The 23,513-nt window shown below is 43.2% G+C and overlaps 1 protein-coding gene across 6 annotated transcripts in view; it reads right to left on the reverse strand.

Moving 5' to 3' along the window:
- The window catches only part of AK5 (adenylate kinase 5), a gene marked incomplete at both ends in the record, with an annotated part of 237,008 nt that overhangs the window by 27,570 nt on the left and 185,925 nt on the right, over nt 1-23,513 (reverse strand). For 4 of the 6 annotated variants that reach the window (XM_082678329.1, XM_082678332.1, XM_082678331.1 and 1 more), the window contains 2 exons: nt 558-674; nt 3,139-3,302. In XM_082678329.1, the coding sequence (XP_082534455.1) occupies nt 558-674; nt 3,139-3,302 (281 nt within the window). The remainder of the gene's footprint in view (nt 1-557; nt 675-3,138; nt 3,303-23,513) is intronic. The other 2 variants (XM_082678330.1, XM_082678334.1) reach the window with 2 other exon arrangements.

The raw sequence follows: 23,513 nt of genomic DNA on the forward strand, positions 1-23,513 counted from the left end.
AATTCCCTTCCCTTTCTTTTCATGGTTCAGGTGTGGTGCCCATTCTCCCTCCTTTCTTCCCATCCTTGCCCTGGTCCTCCAGGCTGGACCAGGATATTCCTGGATATCCACAGTGATTGGTTCAGTGATGAGCCCAGGACCTGATAATCCAGGATAATGAAACAAAATCCTGGGTGTTTTGCTGGAGAATAGAAACACTTTTCTGTGAGATCACTTAGATGGTAGAATATAAGCCTGTAACAGGAAGAAAATGAGGCCGACGCAAAGAAAGAATATCCAAGGGATGGAGAACGTCAGATCACCGATGAACAAATTTGAATACGTGGATCCAACCAAGTGTGAGCTGCTCTTGGAAGTTTTAGTTACTTGAACCCATAAATCCACCACCAGCATTCCCACCCTCCACCCTTCTTTTGGCATGCATGCTGAGTTTCTGCCATTTGTAATAGAAAGTTTTATTTAATGTAATTGAGGAAGGCATAGACTTCGAATTTATCCCCCGGCCTCGATGATGTCCCCTACTTTTCTTCTGCTGTGATCCCCATAACAACACTCACCCTACGTCCGAACTCTTCCCCTTGCTTCACTTCCTGAGGATAGCCATCAATCAGGAAACCCTTGGTGTTTCTGAGGTTGGCCACCATGGCCTCCTTCAGGAGCTCCAGAACGATGCCCTGGAGCAGAGGGAGAGCAGTCAGGACGCGAGCTCTTCCACAGAACAACACTGGAGTCAGCACAGTTCTCCCGAGCCATCCCATCATGGGAGGGAGAGAGATAACAGGAAGATGTTGAGAACAAACTTATGGATACCAAGGAGGGAAGGGGACGGGAGTGGGGTGAATTGGGGGACTGGGATTGACATATATACACTACTATGTATAAAATAGATAACTAATGAGAACCCACTGTATAGCACAGGGAACTCTACTCAACGCTCTGTGGTGACCTAAGTGGGAAGGAAAACTAAAAAAGAGGGGATATATGTATATGTATAACTGATTCACTTTGCTGTACAGCAGAAACTTACACAGCAGTGTAAAGCAACTATACTCCAATAAAAATTAGTTTCAAAAAGATTAACAGCAGGCAGCAATATACTGTATTTCATCAACTCCAAATCTCACCCTCCCCCCATTTTAATGTTTATGGAACTGGTAGGTACCTTACAGTCAGTACTGGGTCATAGTTTAATAGTGTTTTTTTCTTACCGGTATATTTTTATTGGTTATATTTTACTGAGGTGTCTAAAAATAATGACATCTTAGATTAGGTGAAATATAGTGCTATATTTCATACAGTAGCACTCCTTGAATTAGGCCTAATGCCAGTTTAAAACTAGACAAAACACAGTATAAAATGTGCTTCACTGTTGATTTGTTCCAGTAAATATTTTATAAAATTTGACACGCACTGACTTGAGGACACTTTCAGTAGATATGAAGTAGCACTTTCTAGCAATATCACTTTGTTAAAAAATTTGGTTTAACTTGCACTTATGGAAAATAAGGAAGGACGGATACATGGAAGCTTAGGAATGGATGTAGGAAAATGCCACCAGCTGCCCAAACTGGGGGGAATTCCTTGTGTTCTCTGGGTCCCAGGCATCCTCTGACTTTTGGCAGGGACTTGGGGAATGCAGCCATCGTAAGGGCGGTCAGAAACTATCCCTAGATAATAACGAATTAAATCTGCATGAAGCTTACCTTCTAGTGAAAAAGACAGATAATAGACGAACAAGTAAATATATAGAAATAATCAGCTAGAGAGAACTACTAGGAGCAAAATTAAAGCAGGTCAGAAGAAGCAGAATGTTACAGGTGCTATTTTAGAGGGGGTGCTCAGCAAGGGTCTCTTTGATAAATTGTGATATTTAAGTAGAGATCTGGATGAAATAAAGGAGCAAACTATATGCATATATGAAGGAAGAGGGCTCTGGCTAAGGAAAGAGCAACTGCAAAGGCCCTGAGGCAGGAACAGCCTGGCCTGTGAGAGGAACAATGAGGAAGTGACTGGTTGGCTGAGAGTAAACGTGAGAGTGGTGGGGAAACAGCGTCAGAGAGCAAGCTGGAGTCCAGAGCCACGGGAAGGACTCTGGATTTCATTCTAAGTGTGGTGAGGAGCTGTTGGAAGCTTCTGGGGAAGGGGATAAACGTTTTCAAGAAATCACTCTGGCTGCTGTGAAAAGAGTAAACTGTGTGGGGAAAAGAGTGAACAGAAGGAGGCCCACTGAGAGTCATCTGCAATGGTCTGTTTCCTTTCATGAGGACCATTCTGGCTTCCAGGTGGGAAACAGACTGTAGCTGGTTGAAGAGGAAGCATAAATCTCTGTTAGCTAATAGGGGCTGCATTGTAGGAGCCCTGACTACAGAACCTAGTGTGGGACCTAGTCTGGAAGGGATGAATGTTTTTTGATACCAGTGGCATCTAGCTTCTCAGAGGCGGACAGTGACTTGAAAACAAACAAAAAAAGGTAAATAAAAGGGATATATATATATATATTTTTTTTTTTTTGTGGTACACGGGCCTCTCACTGTTGTGGCCTCTCCCGTTGCAGAGCACAGGCTCCAGACGCGCAGTCTCAGCGGTCATGGCTCACGGGCCCAGCCGCTCCGCGGCATGTGGGATCTTCCCGGACCGAGGCACAAACCCGTGTCCCCTGCATCGGCAGGTGGACTTTCAACCACTGCGCCACCAGGGAAGCCCAAAAGGGATATTCTTTACTTCAGCCACACAGGGAAGATACCAAATTTCAAGTTAACGTCATTATACCTCTCAGAACTAGACCAAAATGTTGTTTTTTATTTTCCAGTGGGTTCTAATTCTAAGTTCTGCTGCACCAAGCTCACTTCTGCTTTGAAGATTTTAACTCTAAAGCGGGGACCCATATTAGAAGAAAATATGAAACAAGGTAACATTCAAGGGGCTGGCAGAGCAACAAGACAGAAGGAACCTGGGCCTGGACAACTTGATCTGGCAGATGGGTCTCTGCTGCTGACCTCCTGCCTACCTCTGGACTGTTACATAAGAAAGAAATGAAATACAGCTATTGTCCTTTTTGGGTTTCTTTGTTTCAGAAGCTTAGATTAATTGCAACACTCCCAAATCTCTCCCCAGCCAGAGAAGGCAGCTGTTGCTTACTGAGGGCACCAGCTCTCCACGTTCCATGATGTTTCCAATCAATTTGCTTCTTTCAGATTCTGATGACAGCTCATTCCGCAGGAGCTTGCCAGTCGAGAGATGTGTAAATCCATATTTTTCCACCAGCTTTTCACACTGTGTGCCTTTGCCAGAGCCTGGGCCACCTAGAAAAGAAGTCGTGTATCAGACATCCATCCCAAATCTGGTGCCTCATTTGGGGCTACAGTCACCATGGTGAGCAGGCCTCAGTGCTTCATCCACCAGCATGGACTGAACAGTGATGATTTACTGGGAGCATGTCCAGAGCTGTGGATACAGTGGAGAATGGGACACAGACCTTGCCCTCAAAAGCTTACTGTCCATGGACGGCAGATGGTGTTGTAGACAAAACACAGCAGTCACTATAGGTGGTCTAGTGGGGAGGAGTTCCAGCTATTACAGGGGGCAGAGCAGGGGTCCACAATCCCAATTTGGTAGACATGCATGTCAGAGAAGTTTCCTGGGACACTGAATCCACTCATGTGCAAAGCACGGACCACAGTGCCTGATACACCGTGAATGTTCAACAAATGCTAGTCATTACTTTTTTTTTTTTTTTTTTTTGCGGTACGCGGGCCTCTCACTGCTGTGGCCTCTCCCATTGTGGAGCACAGGCTCCGGACGTGCAGGCTCAGTGGCCATGGCTCACGGGCCTAGCTGCTCCGCAACATGTGGGATCTTCCCGGACCAGGGCACGAACCCGTGTCCCCTGCATCGGCAGGCAGACTCTCAACCACTGCGCCACCATGGAAGCCCGCTAGCCATTACTTTTAAAATAAATTGTTTTCAAATTTATGGTTATCAAAGCGGCAAGAGGAGGGGGATAAATTAGGAGTTGGGGATTAACATATACACACTACTATATATAAAATAGATAACCAACAAGGACCTACTGTATAGCACAAGGAACTATACTCAATATTTTATAATAACCTATAAGAGAAAAGAATCTGAAAAAGAGAAGATAAATATATAACTGAATCACTGCGCTGTGCACCTGAAGCTAGCACAACATTGTAAATCAACTATATTTCAATAAAAAAATTGTTTTCATTTTCAAACACAAACCTACAGAAGAGTTATGAATACAAAGAACTTTCTGAAACATTTAAGAATCAGTGGCCAACCTGATGCCTCATGGCTACAGAACACCTTAATGTCATTTCTTCCGGACAAGGAACCAAACACATTCTCCTAAATAACTACATCTTCAGACCCCATTCACATTTCAGTGGAATTGTCCCAGTCATCTCAATAATGTCCTCTGAAGCCGATGGATCAAGTTCAGAATCATGTGCTGCCTTTGGTTGTCATGTCCTTTTGGTCTTCTTCCCGAAGGAACGGTTCCCCTGTGTTTCCCTGACACTTTTGAAGATTATAAATAGTTATTTTATAGAATGTTCCTCAATATGAATTTTTCTGTTGTTTTCTAGCTATTATTACTGATGATCTCCCATAGTCCTTTGATGAACATTACATCTTGACTCTTTCCTTGCCCCTCCCTAAGTTCAACTAGTTGCTAAGTTGTAAGCTTTTACATCTTGAAAATAATAATAGCTAACCTTTGCCAGGTGCTTACTGTACTGGTCACTGCTCTAAGCATTTCGTGTATATTAATTTTAAATGATCTTAAGAGAGGCAGGCACTGGTATTATTCCCATTTTACAGATGGGGAAGCGGAGGCACTGAGAAGTTAGCTGCCTTAGGTGGCAAGAGCAAGTAAGTAGCAGTCTAGGATTCGAAGCCTGGACTCTGGCTCTCAGAGGTGTTCCCACCTCTCGCAGCTGCTGCGCCCAGATTCACCTCCATGGTTCAGGTCCTTACGCTCTCGGTGTACAGCAGCCATCCTGCCTCTGCGTTGGGCAATGGGTGAGGCTTTGAGGTCCAGCAGACCTGCTAGCAGGATGATGTGCCTGAAAAGCATGTCACCACCCAGCTCAGAGCATTCAGTGGCTTGCCATTCCTCACAGAATGAAATCCCAACTTCTTAGAGTGGCATTTCTAGCTTCTAGAATCTAGTTCCATCCAACCTCTCCAACATTTTTCTTCATTTCTTATCCTCACCCAACATTGTTATGTCCAACTGTAGACTGCTCCTTCCTCGAGACATACTTTGTAAAAAAAACTTTACTTTGAGATAATTGCAGATTCACATTCGTAAGAATAATATAGAGAGATCCCATGTATCCTTTACCAATTTTCCCTTGTGGTGACATCTTGCAAAACTACAGCATAATATCACAACCAGAATATTAGCATTGATGCCATGAAGATATAGAACATTTCCATCACCACAAGAATCCCTCATGTTTTCCTTTTATAGCCACACCCACTTCTCTCCTACACACAACCCCTCCATCCTTAACCTCTGGCAACCACTAAATCTGTCTATAACTATGTCATTCTGAGAAAATTATATAAAAGGAACCATAGACATCAAGATATACTTTTCCAGTGTGCTTTTGCTATTCTAGGGTCCTCAGCCTGGAAGGCTTTTGCTTCCCCCTCTAACTATCAAGGTCCTCTTTATCCCTTAGGCCTGGACCCAGTGCTGTCCCCTTCTGGCATCAGCTTGTCCCCCTCACCTCCCTTGGGGAGAGTGATGTAACCAGGGCTTGGGTGCCCTTGGCCTTGTCTTATGCTTGATCTAGGTCTCCCACTCGACCTTCTGCCCCACAGTGCCTATAGCACAGCCCCTGTACACTGTAGGTGCTTCTTAATGCCTAGAGGATTCCCTGTTAAAAGGAAATATTGAACTGAAATGTAAAACACAGTTGAGGTTTTTAGCATAGCAATGAGAATTTACAACTTGTTCTCCAATTTTCCTGGCTGGCCTCTCTTCACATTCAAAACTCCTTTCTCAGAACAATTGGCAAGACCCCTCTTGAGGGGCATTAGTTGTGGTCCCTCATCAGTAGAAGGGCCTCTTACTCCCTCTCCTGTGCCTTGGCAGGAAATCCAGGAAAGGTGCACGTTTTCTGACTTCTGCTCATCCGTACGGCTGCTCTCAGCCCAATGGGGTGGGTTCAGACCCCTCACAGTATTGTCATGGATGGCCTAGATGTAGTAGGGAAACAGCAATTACAAAGACTTGCAAAAACAATGCAGACCATCTAACAGGAGCGGCCGATTGCCAGCTGATGCTACGTTTGCTCCGAGCACTGTGACTCCTGTCTCCTGAGATAATGGAAATGGAGAGTGGAAACAAGCGAAGGCCACTCAGGGGAGAAGGGCTTCCAGATAAAGGAGGAAGGGGAACAAAGGGCTAGGCTCCTGCAGCGGCCGGATTTACCTAGAAACTCTTTTGCTGGGATGGCTGGAAACCAGTCACATGGGAAAGATATTTTCAGACTTGGCTTACAGGGCAAAAATGCTGCGTTCCAATTATTTTCTTCCTTCAGCAACCTACTAATATGACTATTACAGTTTTTGCTCCTCTAAAATGTTATTTAATAAATCTCAACACAAAGGCAATTAAAAAAGCTTCAGCTCAAATTAACCGCAGCTGTGTGTGAAACGGCAGCCACTGCCCCAGTTAGAAACCTTTCGAGGGAGCGACAGCTGCAAATTCTTAACATTCTTGGGCAAACGGTGCAGGCACAGCGGAATTTTAAGTAATCTACACAATGGTTTGATTCTTCCCACGGCTCCAAACCCGAGAACAAAGTGATTATTATCACTGCCATGAAGGCACAAAAACTGCTAGGAGATGTATGAATTTTCATACACTGTCTCTGACATTTCTTTGAGGCCTTCACTTATGACTTTTAAATGAAAAGCACTGGAGCCTTGATATCCTTCTGGGATAATTTGTTACATGGGAAAAACTCTTTCAAGGTGCCACATATCTGAACAAGTGGGCTGTGTTCTCTGGTGACGAGACGGCTGACAGAGATGAGTAGCTGTCACATTTACTGTCATCTCCCTGATTTTTCCTGTATCACTACTCAAGGCTCAACCCCTGAACACACCTATACACAATACTGCGTGCTGTGATTCAAAAAGACAGCCTGGGGTAGGAGGTTCCATTTCGAAAGGGTCTGTCAACCTTCAAGAAAAAAAAAAGTGAAAATTCTTTATTCTCAACCAATGTGATTGAAATTTTTTTCCATGTGAGGCCAAAGGTGCTATATTGTGAGAAGTGTAGATACTGGGAACGTCCAGCTCAGTGCATCCCTTCCCTTAACGCTGCACCGAAGGACGGGGAAGAAGAGCCTGCAGGAGATTTGCGAGCCCAGGGTCCATGGCTGGATTCTCCCTCGCGCATTCTCCTTGGTACCTGGTGTTCTCTGAGGTGGAAGTGAAACAAGGTGCATCACCTGAGCATGCCCGCCTGAGCCACCTTTGCCAGCGTGCTTTTTATCTTCTGGGGCAGCCCTCTCAGGGGACAGCTCCTGGATTCATTAGCTGGGCTCTGCAGGAGAAGACCTGCCTCCTATGTGACTTTGCAGGGTGCCTGGCCTCAGGGCAAAAAGAACAAAACGGCAAAGCTGGTGTGTTAGAGCACATTCTGCACTCAGAAAGAAAGCCCAAGTAAATACTGATGGCAGGTTGATAATTAGCTGGACCCCAAATACAAACAGATGCATGGACGTAAGTTTCTATTACACTTAACAGTGTTTTGAATAGTAATGGTGTAGAGCAGGCTCTAGTGTCCTTGGTTGACATTTTATTGTATCTCGTTAACCGTAGGCTGCAACCTGGAACTAAGCATGAGGCCTATTAATACTGCTCTTCATTTGACAAACATCTGTTGGGCAGCTACTGGGGTCAGACACTGTGCTAAAAGCTGGGAAGCGAAAGATTCAGAGGCCCTGTCTTCTATCAGAGAACTCACCCTCTAAGGGGAAGCCGACAGGTGAGCCCAGCATCACAGCAGTGTGAGGGGGCTACAAGCCAGGCCTGTCAACACCCCTGCAGGGGCGCTGGGCTGGACTCCTCGCTCAGGCAGGGGAAAGCACGTATGATTACCTTTGCTAACACTGGGGAAGTGTGGAAAAGAAGAGCAGAAGGCTGAGCTTGGTATCTTCAGCAAAGTGACTTGGAACATGAAAAGGTCTTGCAGAGAACGGTGGGACAGGGAGCATGGTGTACTGGGAAGGGCACAGGACAGATGGGTCAAGTAATAACCCCTGGCTCTACCACTTACTAGTCTAGTGGTTCTGGGTGAGTCTTAACTTCTCTGAGTCTTAGTTTCCTCATCTGTAAAATGGGGGGAAATAAGAACCAACTCTCTGCCTCATTCTACCTTTGCTCTCCCTCCTCCTCATCTTCCATTCCTGACCAGTCAATAAGCTACTTTGAAAAGTTGAGTCTACATTCGAAAAGTTTCTGAAATCTGTCCCTTTGTCCCAAATCTCCCTTGTCACATCTCTCTGCCAAAAAAAGTTGGTGCTTGATAAATGCTACTTATAACGAGAGGAGGTTACTCATCCCGTTAGCTCTTCCTGAGTTACATCTGCAGGGTGTCATCCAGCATATCAAGGTTGGAATCCAACATAATCCAGGGCTTCCCTGGTGGTGCAGTGGTTGAGTGTCCGCCTCTGATGCAGGGGACACAGGTTCGTGCTCCAGTCTGGGAAGATCCCACATGCCATAGAGCAGCTGGGCCCGTGAGCCATGGCCGCTGAGCCTGCGCGTCCGGCGCCTGTGCTCCGCAACGGGAGAGGCCACAGCAGTGAGAGGCCCGCGTACAGCAAAAAAAAACAAACAAAAAAACCATAATCCAACAACAAGTATGGGGACTAGCCATCACTCCGAGACGTCCAGACCACTTGCAGGTAATTAAGATATATATTAGTGTGTGTGTTCACACACACACACACACACACACACACACACATTTGACTGTACATTTACAAATATATGTATCTGGTTTGGAAAACTCATAAAGTTTATTTTCTCTAAGGCAAAGCAGAGGGGACAGCATTCTACAGGTTCTAATGTCATCAACAAAGCTTTGCAGGCCTTAATTCCCATCCCACCCCAGCCTCACTCTTCTCTAAACCTCTTTAGCACCAATAACCTTCATCACTAACCCACTTTCAGCTCGCCTTTGATCTGGATGAACTTGAGAGTTCATCATTACTTGGGTCTGTCCTCCCACCCTGCTCGCGTCTTCTTCTTCTCCCTGGCTCTTTTCTCTTGACCTCACTTCTTCTCGACTTGTTCTCTGTTCTCACTGTGACCTCATCGAGTAGGTCCATTCCCTTCGGGCTCCACTCACCTCCCTGACCAGCTGGACACCAGGCCCTTTCAAGTAACTCTGAATCCTTTGCACCCTTAGAATTCTATTGTGCCTGTGATGAGAACCACCAGCCTGCTCTCTGCCCAACCCACCATTTACTTGATTTGCATCTAGTCTGGGTAGCTAAGAATTCCATACGAAGGTCAGAAAACCGAGCCAACTGGGCTTCTATCTAACTTCATAATAGCTTTTAATGCTTCTTGGCAGATAATCTTCTTTTGCTGATACCAAATTCGATGTCCAAGGATGGATTCTAATATATTTCCCCATTGTCCATAAATCCTCAAACATACTCTTATTCCTCTCACTTTTAACAGGCATTTACATCTTCCTATTATTCACTAAGAAGGTGAAGATTATCTTCTTTCCTCAACATTTTCAAAATATGTGTATCTTCATCCTTTGTCCTCCATCTCTCCTTTCTCTCATTTGGAAGATGCTATACAACTAGTCAGCCTAAGGCTAACTTCTCTGCTTTGGCTCTCATAGCACCTCAGCGTTTTCCTCCATAGCATTTTTCACAGAATATAATTACTATCTATCTGTCTGTCTATCTATCTGTCATCTATTATCTATATATCCATCGTCTATATCTTTCACCTATCTCTTATCATCTATCATATCTATCAATTATCTATCATCTATATCTAACCATCATCTATATCTACCTATCATCTACCCATCTACTGTCGCTATCACCTATCCTATCTATCTATCTATCTATCATCTGTAGTTTACTTTAAGTCTGTCTTCCGTATTAGACTTTACAGGATATGAGTATGCTTTGCTTACCACAGTGCCCAACATAGTGCCTCAAATACAGTTGTCTACTGTGTTTATAAGTTGTCTACATTATAATAGTGACTGAAATAGTAAATACTTTAATGGTGAATGGATCCTTTCTTCCTGCCTGCTCCAAAAACTTGATCCTCTCTTTCTAGTCCACATTAAATTCATTCCTCTCTGTTGGCACCATCTCTTCTGTAAACAACATGCTTAGCTCTTCCCCATCCAAATGAAAATATTTCCACCATTGTCTGTATCCTCTAGTTATCTTTACATTCTTTCGCTTTTTTCCAGTAGCCTGAAACTGCCCATTTCCGTTTCCTCCTCTTTTATTGACTCCTTAGCCTCTTGCAAGCTACCTCCTACCCTCATCACTCTCTGAAATTGATCTTTAAAGTTCGACAGTGATTGCATAATTGTCATCTTATTCAATGACCTTCTTCTAGTCTTTACTGTCTTTGACCCTTTAGTAGCATTTAACCCCACTGATAAACATCTTAAAATTCTCTTTTCCCTTGATTTCCAGACACACAATTTGCCCATTTTCTCTCCCTTCCTTTGCCAGACAGAAACTCACAGAGAGTACAAACTGCTTTATTTATGTTGGTCTCCCCACAGAACCTTGCGAAGTATCACATGCAATTGTTGAATAGAGTCAATGTCTAGGAGGCTTATGGCCCCACAAGAGTGACAACTATATTCCTTTTCCCATTAAAGGAACCCTGGACCAAAGGAATCGAGTTCTAGGTTCACACCCCAGACCTTTATCTGGTGAGATGACTTTAATGGAGTCACTTCTCCTCTCTGAGCTTCAACCTCTTCAATTACAAAATAGAGATGATCAAAATGCCTATTGGTTGTGAGGACAAAATGTGATAACGCACATAAATTGCTTGGAATGGTAGCTGGCACGGTGACGTACTCAATAAGCATCATGTTGATTGTCTGTAAAATGAGGCAGCTTGTGTTAGTGCTGCCTAGAGGTCCTCCCAGCTCTAACATTCTGTGCTTTTACAAAGATGAGATACATCATTTTATATTGTGGTACTATTTTAACATCTTTAAAGACAGCCTTCACAGTCACAGCCTGTGAAGGTATCAAATCTTCTGTAAATCAAACTGTCCTATTTTTAGATAGTCTTCAGGGTTGTTTAAAAATCTACCAGATTTCTACCTCTTGAAATATTTCTTTCTGTCTGAATGAAAATGGGCTTCAAGATCGGGTTCAGGTTTTTGTAACTGAATGATTCCTTTAAGAGAAAAGCTATTCTGCCATCACATCATGAAATGACTGTGCCCTAGGAATGATCCTCAACCACTGTGGGCCCATGAGTCACTTTAAATATCCTGTATCTTGGATGAGCTGTGTCACCATGCAGAGTTTCAGCAGGGTTGCTGGGAATTGGCTCTCTCTGACCAGAAACAGTTACGAAAAATAGATCGTTATCCTCAAAGACAGTACCTCTATTCGTTCTGAAATGCACTGCTGTTTCAGGTTATTTGCTGAATAGGATGAAGAATGCCAGTGATAGGGTCCGCTGAAGGTTATGTGGAAGAATTTCACACGGGACTGGGAACTTCCTGATAGCAGGGACTGTGCCTTATTTATTGGTACGTGGTGTATAGTAGGCACGCAATAGTTATCAGATCAATCAATGAATAAATGACTGAATGAATGGATGGTGAATGATCTGGGAGCCTCAGGGAGGTAGCCTCCTAACATTGGGAGTTAGGAGACCTTGGTTCTAGACCATTCCTGGTTTGAACTAGCCGAGAGATCTTGGGAGAGTCACTCTGCCTCCTCAGATGCTATAGCTTCCTTGTCTGTAAATCAGAGTCTGGATTAAATTAGTGTTTTCCTGTGCTATTTTATATTACATTTCCTAAATATTCCAGCTTCTCTTCAATAGTGCTTCTCCCCGAGGAAATATTACTCATCCCCACCTTTTGAACTTAAAAGTCCCCAAGTGACTTGCTTTGGCCAATGAACTGGGGGCAGAGGTGGATGTGTGTCATATTTAGGCAGAGGTTCTTATAGCCAATGCATGGTTTTCTGTGTCTCTTTTCTCTTTGCCATGAAACTAGTAATATTTTGGATAGTAGGGGCTCCATCAGAATGGTTACCAGAGCGAAGCCCAGTCAACTGTTGACAAGCATGTAGCATTAGTCCAGAAAAAGAAGACGAGGCGGAGGTGGAGGAGGAAGAAGAAAAAGAAGAAACATCTTTGTTGTTCTACATCACAGAGATTTTTAGTTATGCTTCTTACTACAGCATAACTTAGCTTCTTCTGACTGATACGTTCCCAAACTTGACTGTGCATCAGAATCACCTGGGGAGGTTGAAAAATTGCTGAATCAGCAGATCTCTGAACCTCTGGGGTTGAGGCCTTGGAATTTATAGTTTTAGAAAGTTCCCCAGGGAAAGTATACAGATATCGGCAATTGACTTTGAAATATGTAAGGAAAAAAAGATGTATTGAGGGATGGATAAAGGGGTGGATAGAGGGAAAGATACGTGATAAAAGAGTTATTGTAAATGTTAATGGCAGAATCTAGGCAGTGGGTTTACGAGTGTTCACTGTAAAATTCTTTCAGCTTTGCTGAATATTTGAAATATTTTCAAAATAAAAAAAGATCTTAAAAAAAATTTCCTCAGGTGATTCTGATGGTTAGCTTGATCTGAACTTCTAGACGAGATAATCTAAGGAAGGCCATTTGCTGCGAATGCCCCAGCGGTCACTGCAGGGAGTCTGTAGTGTTGATCTTTCTTTTAATATTTACAGTGTAATAAGTCTTAGATAATGATTCTTTCTGAGATAATGATTCTATCATGAGTGAACACTTGCTATAATGGTTAATGAGAATCCGTATGGCCTTATCAAAAGCAAGGCTATCCTTTCTGTTGCAGATGAGGGAACTTTTTGTTTTCTCAGCATCGAGCTGGAGGTAACGGAAGGGGGACTATGGACGATTTTATACCAACAGAGTGGGTCAGAGACAAGTTCGAGGGGTCACTGCAGACCATTCAGATAAAGGTATCCGGTTCACAGTGCTTTTGGCTTGATATTTGACCCTAATAAGTATCTATCTATATGTTTTATTTGTAATAATTCATTTAATGCTTACAACTATGTGAAGTAGGTGCTCTATTATACAGATGAAAAAACTATGCCCAAGGGCCAACTGTACCTTGGTAACCACTAAGCTCTATAGCCTCTCATATGTAAGGTCATTCTGGAAATCAGACCAACTTGCTGTGCAGAAAAGCACTGTACAGTCTTCAGTCAATCAGAATGGTCACCGGGAGATGGGTTTTCATCATGGACACCTAGGGTTTCCCGCTGAAATACGGGCTGTCCAGTAGATATTGCATGAAACATACTTATACTAAACACTGTCACTGCTTATCTAAAATCCAAATTTAATTGTGTCTCATATTTTTATTTGTTAAACCTGTCAAATCTATCAGGCCCCACCAGTTATTAGCTTAGAGACTTTTGGGAGACATGATTTTATCTCTGTTCTGACAACTGTAATGGTTTGTGATTCAGCGATTCATTCAGCTAATACCATCACAGCCCTAGCGAGACATGTGAAATGTCTAATTAAGACAAGACGCTGAAACTGGTTTCCATGACTCTAGCTCTTACGTAGACAGATGACAAGGAAGGTTCAGGTCTTGGGGGAGAGGAAATCACAGGCACCATGATGCACCCTAAACATTTACACCCCATGATGCTCCTAAACACCCCATGATGCTCCTACAGCTCATAGCACCCCAACCCCATCTCATCCCAACAGGGACAGAGACAAGATTTCCAAACTGCTCACAAGTAAATACCACTAAAAACCCTGTCCTCTGTTTCTTCACCCGGAGATCTCCAGGGTCTATTCCAGACACAACTCAACAAACTTACAGACTGGAGCCTTCTAATAGGTGCTCCATCAGGCTCTGCTTGTTTGGGTCTCTGAATTCTTGGCCTTCATTCTTCTAGAGTACTCATCCTCTTCCAAATTCTTAAACTTATCAAGCCACCTTTTCCCCTGTTTTGTAGACCCTTCACACTATGATCTTAGGCACACATTAAATGACTATAATAGGCAATTTATAATCCAACTTCTCCTCTCTATTTTTTCCCTTCTTTTATTTTTTTTAATTTTTTTTTTCTTTGCGGTACGCGGGCCTCTCACTGCTGTGGCCTCTCCCGCCACGGAGCACAGGCTCCGGACACACAGGCTCAGCGACCATGGCTCACGGGCCCAGCTGCTCCACGGCATGTGGGATCCTCCTGGACCGGGGCATGAACCCGTGTCCCCTGCGTCGGCAGGCAGACTCTCAACCACTGCGCCACCAGGGTTGGCGCCACCTCCCTTCTTTTACATAAAATAATTTTTCTTGACTGTACAAGAAATATATGCTCCTTATTGAATATTTAGACAACTTGAAAAAGTGAAAAGAAGAAAAATCTCCCATGGTCTCACTCCCCAGATGTAACTGCCAAAAATACATTTTGTTTTGTTTCTTTGCAGCTTTTTTTTTCTACATATGGTTTTCTGGTTTGGTTTTTGTTGGGAATCTGTCCACTTTGATATTTCTTCTCTTTGGGCTTTTGTATTCTCATATGAAAATGAGCTTGTTGGACTAGATAAATTCCAAGGTCATTTCCAACACTACCATTCTATGTTTTTGTCTTTGTTAGGGAACTTGGAGAATATTTGTGCTTGCGGTCTATTTTTGTACTGTAAAAGGAAGTGAGGATATTTAAGATGGTTAGGGACATTTGCAGTGAATGTTAGTTGGATTCCATCTGGGGTTTTGTGTTCAATTTTGGGCCATACCATGGAAACTGGAAGTCTTATGCACTGTGATGAGAATATAAAATTGGTGTAAACTTTCTAAAGGGCAACTTGGTAATATAAGTCAAAAGTTTTAAAAGTTTTCAGGTCAATGGATTTATCCTAAGGGGGGAAAATCATGTTTTAGTTACATAGATACTCACAGCATTTTTAATGAAAGCAAAAAATTTAGTAAAAATGCATGACAATAGGAATAAACTCAATAAATTATAATATAGCAATACAAAGGAAAAGTATGTGGTTATTAAAATGACGCATTGAGGAACGTACAGTGGAGAAAGGACAGCCTCTTCAATAAGTGGTGCTAGGAAAACTGGACAGGTACATGTAAAAGTATGAGATTAGAACACTCCCTAACACCATACACAAAAATAAGCTCAAAATGGATTAAAGACCTAAATGTAAGGCCAGAAACTATCAAACTCTTAGAGGAAAACATAGGCAGAACACTCTATGGCATAAATCACAGCAAGATCCTTTTTGACCCACCTCCTAGAGAAATGGAAATAAAAACTAAAATAAACAAATGGGACCTAATGAAACTTCAAAGCTTTTGCACAGCAAAGGAAACCATAAACAAGACCAAAAGACAACCCTCAGAATGGGAGAAAATATTTGCAAATGAAGCAACTGACAAAGGATTAATCTCCAACATTTACAAGCAGCTCATGCAGCTCAATAACAAAAAAACAAACAACCCAATCCAAAAATGGGCAGAAGACCTAAATAGACATTTCTCCAAAGAAGACATACAGATGGTCAGGAAGCACATGAAAGAATGCTCAACATCATTAATCATTAGAGAAATGCAAATCAAAACTACAATGAGATATCATCTCACACCGGTCAGAATGGCCATCATCAAAAAATCTAGAAACAATAAATGCTGGAGAGGGTGTGGAGAAAAGGGAACACTCTTGCACTGCTGGTGGGAATGTGAATACAGCCACTATGGAGAACAGTATGGAGGTTCCTTAAAAAACTACAAATAGAACTACCATATGACCCAGCAATCCCACTACTGGGCATATACCCTGAGAAAACCAAAATTCAAAAAGAGTCATGTACCAAAATGTTCATTGCAGCTCTATTTACAATAGCCAGGAGATGGAAACAACCTAAGTGTCCATCATTGGATGAACGGATAAAGAAGATGTGGCACATATATGCAATGGAATATTACTCAGCCACAAAAAGAAACGAAATTGAGCTATTTGTAATGAGGTGGATGGACCTAGAGTCTGTCATACAGAGTGAAGTAAGTCAGAAAGAGAAAGACAAATACTGTATGCTAACATATATATATGGAATTTAAGAAAAAAAAATGTCATGAAGAACCTAGGGGTAAGACAGGAATAAAGACACAGACCTACTAGAGGATGGACTTGAGGATATGGGGAGGGGGAAGGGTAAGCTGTGACAAAGTGAGAGAGAGGCATGGACATATATACACTACCAAACGTAAAATAGATAGCTAGTGGGAAGCAGCCGCATAGCACAGGGAGATCAGCTCGGTGCTTGGTGACCACCTAGAGGGGTGGGATACGGAGGGTGGGAGGGAGGGAGATGCAAGAGGGAAGAGATATGGGAACATATGTATATGTATAACTGATTCACTTTGTTATAAAGCAGAAACTAGCACACCATTGTAAAGCAATTATACTCCAATAAAGATGTAAAAAAAATGATGCATTGAAAGAAGACAGATAAAACCGAATACATACAGTGTGATTCCATTTACATAAAGTTCAAAAATATCTATGGCATTTTTTGCAGGGGGCAGTGAATAGAAGAGGGCACAGGGACGCTTCTGGGATTTTTGTGGTTATGCTTTTTTTTTTAACATCTTTATTGGAGTATAATTGCTTTACAATGGTGTGTTAGTTTCTGCTTTATAACAAAGTGAATCAGCTATACATATACATACATCCCATCTCCTCCCTCTTGTGTTTCCCTCCCACCCTCCCTATCCCACCCCTCTAGGTGGTCACAAAGCACCAAGCTGATCTCCCTGTGCTATGCGGCTGCTTCCCACTAGCTATCTATTTTATATCTGGTCGTATATATGAGTCCATGCCACTCTCTTACTTCGTCCCAGCTTACCCTTCCCCCTCCCTGTGTCCTCAAGTCCATTCTCTACATCTGTGTCTTTATTCCTGTCCTACCCCTAGGTTCTTCAGAACCATGGATTCTGGTTATGTTTAATCTCTTGATCTGCGTGTTGGTAAGATGCGTGCGTCCACTTAGTGAAAATCCATCAAGCTAAACACTTATGATCCAAGTGCTTTTCTGTTTTGTTTCAGTTCAGTTACAAAAAAACCTTTAAAAAATTAAATCATTTATTCAGTTTTACAGTCTTGGAAAGATGCCCATGATATCTTGTTAAGTATAAGAAGTAGGTTTCAAAGTTGCATGCTCTCATTTTGATGAAAAACATATACTTAAAATATATATACATAGAAAAAAATCTAAGAGGAACGTAAGTCAAAATCTTAATACTATTCACTCCCAGGCTTTGGGATTTTGGGTGATTTGTTGCTGTTGATACATGTTTTCTAGAAAGAAGATGTAATATTTTGTAAAAAGAAAAATCCTTAAACAAAAATTCTGGAGAAATTTTGGCTACATGTGTTCAAGAGACCTGATGGGGTGAAAAATGATGAAATTAGAATTTATGCATTCATTCCATAAGTTAATATGGAGAATCCACACGAGCAATACAGTATTTCAGTATTGAGGACACAAGGATAAGACAGTGCCCAACTCTCAAGGAGCTTACAGCCTACAGAATAACAGAAGAAGCTGGGTGTTCTTAATCAGATGAAAACATGACTCACAGGGAAGTTATACATGTCTTCAAATATTTGAATGGCTACAATGATGGAGAGGAAGCTGATTTGTTCCGTGCTGCTCTGCAGGGCGGGATTAAACAAAACAGCGGAAGTTTTGACAGAGCAGGTTTTGACTAGATCTTAGGAAGACCTTCTTAAAGACAGGAGCTGTGCAACAGAAAGAGACCCTCTCACCTGCAGGGAGACCAAGCACATGCAGCCAGTTCTCTCCACTGGGGCCCAAGGATAGTCCCCTCCAGTGATGTTGTGCAGTGTTGGAGTTAACATTTTAATTTAGGGCTCTTCCTTCTTCGGAGAGGACTTGAAAACAAGGGCTCTAACCAGTTGTTTTTGTTCAGTCTGAGATACTGGAGATGCAAACCTTTTCTTTCTTTCTTTCTTTTTTAAAAAAAATATTTATTTATTTTATTTTATTTTTGGCTGCGTCGGGTCTTAGTTGCGGTGTCTGGGCTCTTAGTTGTGGCACGCGGGCTCCAGAGTGTGCGGGCTCAGTAGTTGCGGCATGCAGGCTAAGTAGTTGTGGAGTGCGGGCTCTCTAGTTGTGCGGGGGCTCGAGGGAGTGGGCTCTGTAGTTGTGGCATGCGGGCTTAGTTGCCTCGTGGCATGCGGGATCTTTTCCCCGACCAGGGATTGAACCCACGTCCCCTGCATTGGAAGGCAGACTCTTAACCACTGGACCACCAGGGAAGTCCCACAAACCTTTTCCAAGTTTGCATCCTCCTACGCCTATTTTCCCTGAGAACATTAAAAAAAAAAAAAAATCCTGTAAAACTAGAAGGTAAATATGAGAGGTATACGGGCAGATTCATCAAGGGAATTTTTTCCCTCCTGGTGCTTCCTCGCCTGTTTACCAGCCCTGGACGGGTCCTTGGTCAACACCTCTTCGATCACATCATTCCTCAGCATCCAGGGCTTCTGTGATTTGGCCATTTCTTTTCTGTTCCTGGGCCAGGAGGGGCATATTCCTACCACTGTGATTGGTTCCTTACTTAAAATTTCCCTTCTTGGAGCCCCCCATCTCCCCAACTCTCTCCCAAACTTAGGGGACCCCACCCATTCGCTGAGGCTCCCCTTGGTTCTCAGCTTCTCCAAAAAGGGGCTCCCGACCATTCAGCCATTGTGCTTTCTTCATCTCCTCATCCCTGGTAACACTCACTGAATAGCTCCTTTGTCTACCTGTCCTGTATTGGTTCTAAAGTTTTCATAAGCATCAATCCTTGCTTCATCAAATAGATTATAAGCTCCTTGAGGGGTGATGACATTAAAAATTTAAAAATTCTCCCTTATATTTACTGTAGTGATGATGCATAGTTCAGCTTTTTCTTGCTCTCCTATCTTTAATGACAATTTAGCAACATATGAACTCCAGTCCATACTCCCTCCTCTGAAGGATGGTGACACTTGGAAATCAGTACAACCAATGGAATGATTTGCTAGCTCTTTGTTTTGTATTTTGTATGCTTCCTGGCATCTATGCTAGCTACATAGTGGTGACTGGAACTTGATTCTGATACAGAAGCCATATGCTACCTTACCCAGCAAAAGCCATATTTGTTTTTGTCTTTGTTTGGTGAGAAGGGGCCAGGAAGACTTCGTGAAGAGTCCATATTGCTCTTTCAGGACCCAACCAGAGGAAGAATCTCTTAGTTATAGCTGGTTCTTAAAAATGGCCAAGCCTTATAGTTTTACTTAAAACCTCTGCTCTTATAATTATGACTCCAAATGGTTATTAGAAGACAGGTTAATACTGTTATTTCTGACACCGTGTCTTTATTTACCACAGCTGAGCATGGGGAACGTGGGGACAATAACTTAATCTTAGCTCATCATCATCTTGCTTTCTCATTCATTCATTCATTCTAAAGACTTATATTGAACACCTACTAAGTGCCAGGTTTCTCACTGCTTAACATTCTCTTCCATTCTCAACAACAGATGTTGGAATGAGGGACAGTCTGGGGGCTTGCCCCCCCCAAGACCAAGCTGAGGACTTCCAAGAAAAACACAGTTGTGCTCTGCATGCTGCTCTGCCCATGCCAGCTTCCCACGTGTTTACTCCAGGAGTTAGTCCAAGCAGAGAAATATATAATTGGACCAAATATGTTCCTTCCCCTTTAAACTAAGGTCATTGGGGAAGTGTGTGGTGCGAACATGGTGATCAGCTTTCTGGTAGAAGATGTTCCTCGAGGAGTGGTAGGACCATCAGGAGTGCCCCAGAAAATATGGGAAGAAAATATCAACTGGGTCACAGGAACCTGTCACGTTAAAGCAAAATAGCCACATTCGCTTACGAGGAAAGAGTCCTTCATTGCCTTGACCATCTGATGGTTTAAATATATTTCATTTACAGCTAAAAAGGGACTTCCCTGGTGATGCAGTGGATAAGAATCCATCTGCCAATGTAAGGAACACGGGTTCGATCCCTGGTCCGGGAAGATCCCACGTGCAGCAGAGCAACTAAGCCCGTGCGCCACAACTACTGAGCCTGCGCTCTAGAGCCTGTGCGCCACAACTACTGAGCCCACAAGCCACAACTACTGAAGCCTGCGTATCTAGATCCTGTGCTCTGCAACAAGAGAAGCCACCGCTGTGAGAAGCCCGTGCACTGAAATGAAGAGTAGCCCCTGCTCGCTGCAACTAGAGAAAGCCCGCGTGCAGCAACAAGGACCCAATGCAGCCAAAAATAAATAAATAAACAAATGAACATGTTTTTACAGCTAAAAAGGTGCTCTGAGACTCTCGGTCCTAGAGCTTGGAGCAAAATGAGAGGGAAATACTTTGGGAGTGTTACATATAGGAAGGCCAAGGGCCAAAACAGTCACTGCCCCCTTAATCACTGGCTTGTTATTCTGCTTCGTTCCTCAAGGCTAAATATGGTCTCCCAGAGTAAAAACTTGTTGTGTTGTTGTAAACAACTTCAGGAATGTGTCCACAGAGGAAATGGCAGCCAACAGGCAGGCCTAAGCCAAAGGTCTAAGAGATACTTTCTCACCTCAACTCACCCTGATCCTAGCCAACCACACTTATTCTAGGTAACACCCCATTTAACAATCAATCCCTTAGGGAGTGTTTAATTTGAATGAACGACATCAGAAGCAGATACAGGAATTTAACCAATCTCTTAACATCTATCATGGCTGCTGATGGGTTCCAATTGTAGGTTCCAATTAACTTCTGATTCCATCTTCGTCCCCCTTTTATCAAGATATTCTCTTTCTTATTGGTTGTCTCCCCTAACTCAATAAACAGTAGTTATACTGATGGCTACTGCTTGTTGAGTATTTACTAGGAGCACTGTGACATGTGTTAACTCATTTCATTCTCACGTCAACCCTATGACCTTGGTACTATCATTGCTTCCACATCACAGATGAGGAAACTGAGGAAGAGTGAGTGTAAGGATGTTGCCCAAGGTCACACAGCTAGGACATGGGAAAGCTGGGATTTGAACTCAAGTGGTTCATACTCTTAACTAGACTCTGTACTGTCTCTCTATTTATACAAATGTGCTTGACTCTCTTATGTTTAAGAACTATTTCACTCTGGAGCTTCCTTTTCCTTTAGATACTGCCCTAAGTCTTTTCTTTCTCTTAGAATTGAGTACATCTTCATTCCCTTACCTCTTAATCACCCCAAACCCACTGGCTTTCCTTTCTCGTTTTCCACTGGAATTGCTCTTACCAAAGTTACCAATAGCTCTTTGGTTGCTAAACCCAACAGACACTTTTCATTACTTTTTATTTAAACTTCCCTGGATGAAAACTCTCTCCTCCCTTGCCTTCTATGACACTATTTGCTCCTGTTTTCTTCTTTCCTCCTTCGGCTCTGGCATGGGTGTTTCCAAGCCTCCAGATCTCAGCTTTCCTCTAGCCTCCCTCTACCCAAGCTCACTGGGTGATCTCTCCCACATACATGTCCTCACCAACCATTGATATCCTGGTGAATGCTACATCTCTGTCTATAGCCAGAACTTGTATTCTGAGTACCAGATCTCAAAAACCTCTTGTTGAATGGACATTATCTCTGGATGTCCCAGAAGCATCTCAGTCTTGAAATGTTTAGAACTGAACTCTTTATGGCTCCCCAAAACCCACTTCTACCCCACATTCCTTATCTCCTTGAATGGCACCTCTGTCCACCCGGTGGTCTAAACCAGCCACTTCTGAGTCATGCTAATTCTTCTCATTCACCTGTACACACAATGGATTTTTTTTTTCTTTTTTTTTTTGCAGTACGTGGGCCTCTCACTGTTGTGGCCTCTCCCATTGCGGAGCACAGGCTCCGGACGCGTAGGCTCAGCAGCCGTGGCTCACGGGCCCAGCCGCTTCGCGGCATGTGGAGTCTTCCCAGACCGAGGCACGAACCCGTGTCCCCTGCATCGGCAGGCAGACTCTCAACCACTGCGCCACCAGGGAAGCCCTAGATCTATAAATCCTGTTGATTCTACGCCCCACAATCTCTTGGAGCTGTTTCCTCTTTTCCCTTTCAACTGCCTGTTTGTTCCTCACCTGTATGACATCCAGATGACCTGTGGACTGACCTCCCCACCGTAGCCTTGGCTCCCATTCCCTGCTGTCACGGTGCTCTTTCTGAAACCTGCGTCTGATGACACGTGACTGAGGAAAAGCCCTGACGGCTCCTCACTACTGCAGGATTAAGTTCATATTTCTTAGCCTGGTCACGATCCAGACCTTGTCTCATCTCCAGCTCTGCCTCGCACCACTTCCCACCCCCTCACCTCTGGGGCTCCCTCTTGCACACTTTTCCCCTCTCTGTGCGTGGGCCCACCCCAGTCATCTTCCCACTTGCACTTGGCCAATTCCTTTTCTTCCTCAGGACTCAGCTCTGACTCTCCCCTCTCCACCCTCACGTCCCCACTTCATCTTTCTCTCCATCACCTATGCTTCTGCCATTGCATGTACCAGCTGCACCATTTCTTTGTCCCCTCCCTACAACGTGAGCTCCTTGAGATTAGGTAGCCTTGTCTTTTTTCTTTGTACACTTAAGTCTATCTCTTTGCTGACATATATTAGAAACTCAAAAAATGTACCAAATGAGTTAATGAAAGTAACCCAAAAGAATATATACCTAATGGAAGAATTTAATATAGCAGCAAGGGAACAGATTTATCATTCGGGGAGTTAAGCAGCCCCCTTAAAGTCTATGTATCCTTTAGCTTAGGCCATTTTTTCCTCCACCTCCATACTAAGCCATTGTTTGAGATCAATATGGAGTCAGGGTACTCCATCCAACCCACAAGAAAGCACCAGAAGCACCAAGCTTCCTCAGATCCACCCAGCACTACATCTTCAGACATTTGCTAGTTGCAGCCCTTGGCCTTCTGAAATAGTTTTGGTAAAGCTCACAAAAAGGTACCCACAATATGTCTTAGTAAAAGATGCAATGTATCAATATATTCTGAAATCAATGTGCTCTGGGAGGGGTTCAGTAATGCTTCAGATATGGCATCAAATTGTTTCCTTTTTTGAAGTTAATATGGAATTTCACATAACTGGGAGAGACATAGCTGGGGCACTCAGAGGTCTTTTTCATTGATACTCATTTGATGTCTTATTATTTTGTCATTGTTTTCA

The sequence above is a fragment of the Grampus griseus genome, assembly GCF_964374135.1.
Source record: "Grampus griseus genome assembly, chromosome: 1".
Classification (NCBI taxonomy): domain Eukaryota; kingdom Metazoa; phylum Chordata; class Mammalia; order Artiodactyla; family Delphinidae; genus Grampus; species Grampus griseus.